The sequence below is a fragment of the Phalaenopsis equestris genome, unplaced genomic scaffold (genome assembly GCF_001263595.1).
Source record: "Phalaenopsis equestris unplaced genomic scaffold, ASM126359v1 Scaffold000834, whole genome shotgun sequence".
NCBI lineage: Eukaryota > Viridiplantae > Streptophyta > Magnoliopsida > Asparagales > Orchidaceae > Phalaenopsis > Phalaenopsis equestris.
The window spans coordinates 717,186-719,476 of record NW_018165274.1 but is presented as its reverse complement, the minus strand read 5'-3'; the positions used below and the strand labels follow the sequence as shown (position 1 = coordinate 719,476).

The following is a 2,291-nucleotide window of genomic DNA, read 5'->3' as shown; positions in this document are numbered from 1 at the left end:
CTAAGGACAGCTGCATTCCTGCCCGTAAAGTTTAAGTCAGGCAGAACATCACGGGATTCACTCAAAGCAGTATCAGGAAATTCAGCGTTCATCTCTTCAATGACAAAATGCTTATAATTAGCAGCTTGCATGTTTAAGTGATTCTCTATCAAAGCAGAATCAGACGTAACATCATTATGCCTTAGTGGTGTCCTAGCAATCCACGAATCTATAAAACCAAAATGTGATAACCCCAATTTGGAGTTCCCATCGTCTACATATTCTGCAACTTTTCGATGGCTCAGGCTGGTCTCCTCAGAGCATGCATGGTCGCAGTAAAAAGGGCTAATTTCAAAGCTAGATGTAACCTTTTGTGGCCACTTCTGGCATTTTCTAATAACACTAATCACAGGAGGTTGTGAGTTGCTTCTTTCTTGAAGAAAAGATTTCCTGATATTCCTTTTGAAAATAAGATTGTCGCTGCTATGTAAGAAATTGTTATACAAATTTTCATCTGTAGTGCATTCTTCTTTCTTAGAAATTGGTTCCTTCAAAAAATCATGATGTTCATCAAACCCAAAGCTTGCTGAGCAGCATGCTGAGTTAAATCTCTCATTTTCCATGAGAGTCAAAACTTTATCATCGCTATCGCAAGCTAGGGGAGATTCATAAAGGTCGTCCACCTTTTGCATATAAGTTTTACCCTGGAAAGTGTGACCTTCATCTAGGCAAAAGTTGTTAGACACCTCAACAAGATCATCCTCACTGTGACGTGTCTTAGAAAATGAAACACAATCTGCTTTATCATCACATAATCGATTGAGCCTCTGATAATTGCTTGCATCACCAGAAAATGTATCCAATGAGTTGCTAACTTGTTTATGGAAAACTGAACCTTGACAAAAAAATTAAAACTTTTTTTAGCAAATCTGAGCTCAAAGTTCTTTGTGCTACCTTCAAGGAAAATATCTGCAAAAACTAATCTCTTGAAAAGCATAACAAATATTTCAATTATGTAAGCAAGCAGGTGGTTTTTCACTTTTGTTAGCAAACTGAAAATTGCATTATGAAACAATTCAAGAAGGAAATTAGTTACTTGTGCTCTCGAATACACAATATATCTAACACAAAATTGGAACCTATGGTTGTAAATGAAGCACCAAGATCTTCTCTTATCAAATGAGAAGTTCAAAGTTCTTTGTGATACCTTAAAGGAGCATATCTGCAAAAACTAATCTTTGAAAAGCATAACAAATATTTCAATTATGTAAGCAAGCTGGTGGTTTTTCACTTTTGTCAGCAAAATGAAAATTACATTATGAAACAATTCAAGAAGGAAATTAGTTGTGCTATGGAATAGTCATGATATCTAAAAACAAAATTGGAACCTATGGTTGTAAATGAAGCACCAAAGATCTTCTCTTATCAAATGAGAAGTTCCTACCTTCTCTCTGTGATCCATTTTCTTGAAAAAAAACTTCACAAGAAGCAGTTCTCCCTACAAAAAAAATGGATAACAAGTTCCAAATATGGTTAAATGAAAAATATAACTTCAGCCAGATAAGTTGTGAAAGGATATAATTCTGACCTTGAAATAGATTTGATGCAAACTGTTCCCAGTATGGTATGATGGCTTGTTTAAAGAAAGATAAAACATTGCCCCAGTCCTGAAAACGCAATTAAGACAAAAAAACATTAAGAACAGAAAAAAATGAATGTGCACACATGTTTGAGACATTAATAATGATCGAGTAACTGGGACCTATTATGTCTTCTAGTTAAGATTATGGGACCAATTATTGCCTCAAATCAAAAGTTGATCATCAGACTTCTTTCAAATCGTTATTAACTCCAAGGTACTCATTTCTCTTTATAACTTTTGAATGTTCATATTCATGTTTCAACCATAGTATAACAAAGTTATGTCCTTTCTCTACTGAGTCAGTGAACCTTCTCAAAACCAACCACAATTCTAATCTCTCCTTGCAATCTGTACTGTTGTTCATTTGCAAAACAACTGTCTCAGATCCAACCTTACTCCTTCGCATAGCCATACATGTATACGCACAAGCAAGAAAGTGTTTGCAAGTGTCAAAATGTTGTGAACTCAGTAATATGCATACATGTTTCCTTTCCACGTCCTGAAACAAGTTTAAATGCGGCTTCGCCTAAATTTTTAACAAAAAGAATTAAAGAAGAAACAAATGAATGGAAAAAAAATGAAAATTAGAAATATTACCAATGTCATAAACATGTCAACAACAACAACAACAAAGCCTTGATCCCACTACGTGGGGTCGGCTACATGAATC

At 34.9% G+C, this 2,291-nt stretch overlaps 1 protein-coding gene across 1 annotated transcript in view; it reads right to left on the bottom strand.

Moving 5' to 3' along the window:
* The window catches only part of LOC110031497 (DNA mismatch repair protein MLH3-like), a 117,857-nt gene that overhangs the window by 38,478 nt on the left and 77,088 nt on the right, over window positions 1–2,291 (bottom strand). The window contains exons 12-14 of the mRNA XM_020734720.1: window positions 1,568–1,646; window positions 1,424–1,477; window positions 1–874 (exon numbers count right to left, since the gene is read on the bottom strand). The exon at window positions 1–874 is cut by the window's left edge and continues 389 nt beyond it. Coding sequence (XP_020590379.1) covers window positions 1–874; window positions 1,424–1,477; window positions 1,568–1,646 — 1,007 coding nt within the window. The remainder of the gene's footprint in view (window positions 875–1,423; window positions 1,478–1,567; window positions 1,647–2,291) is intronic.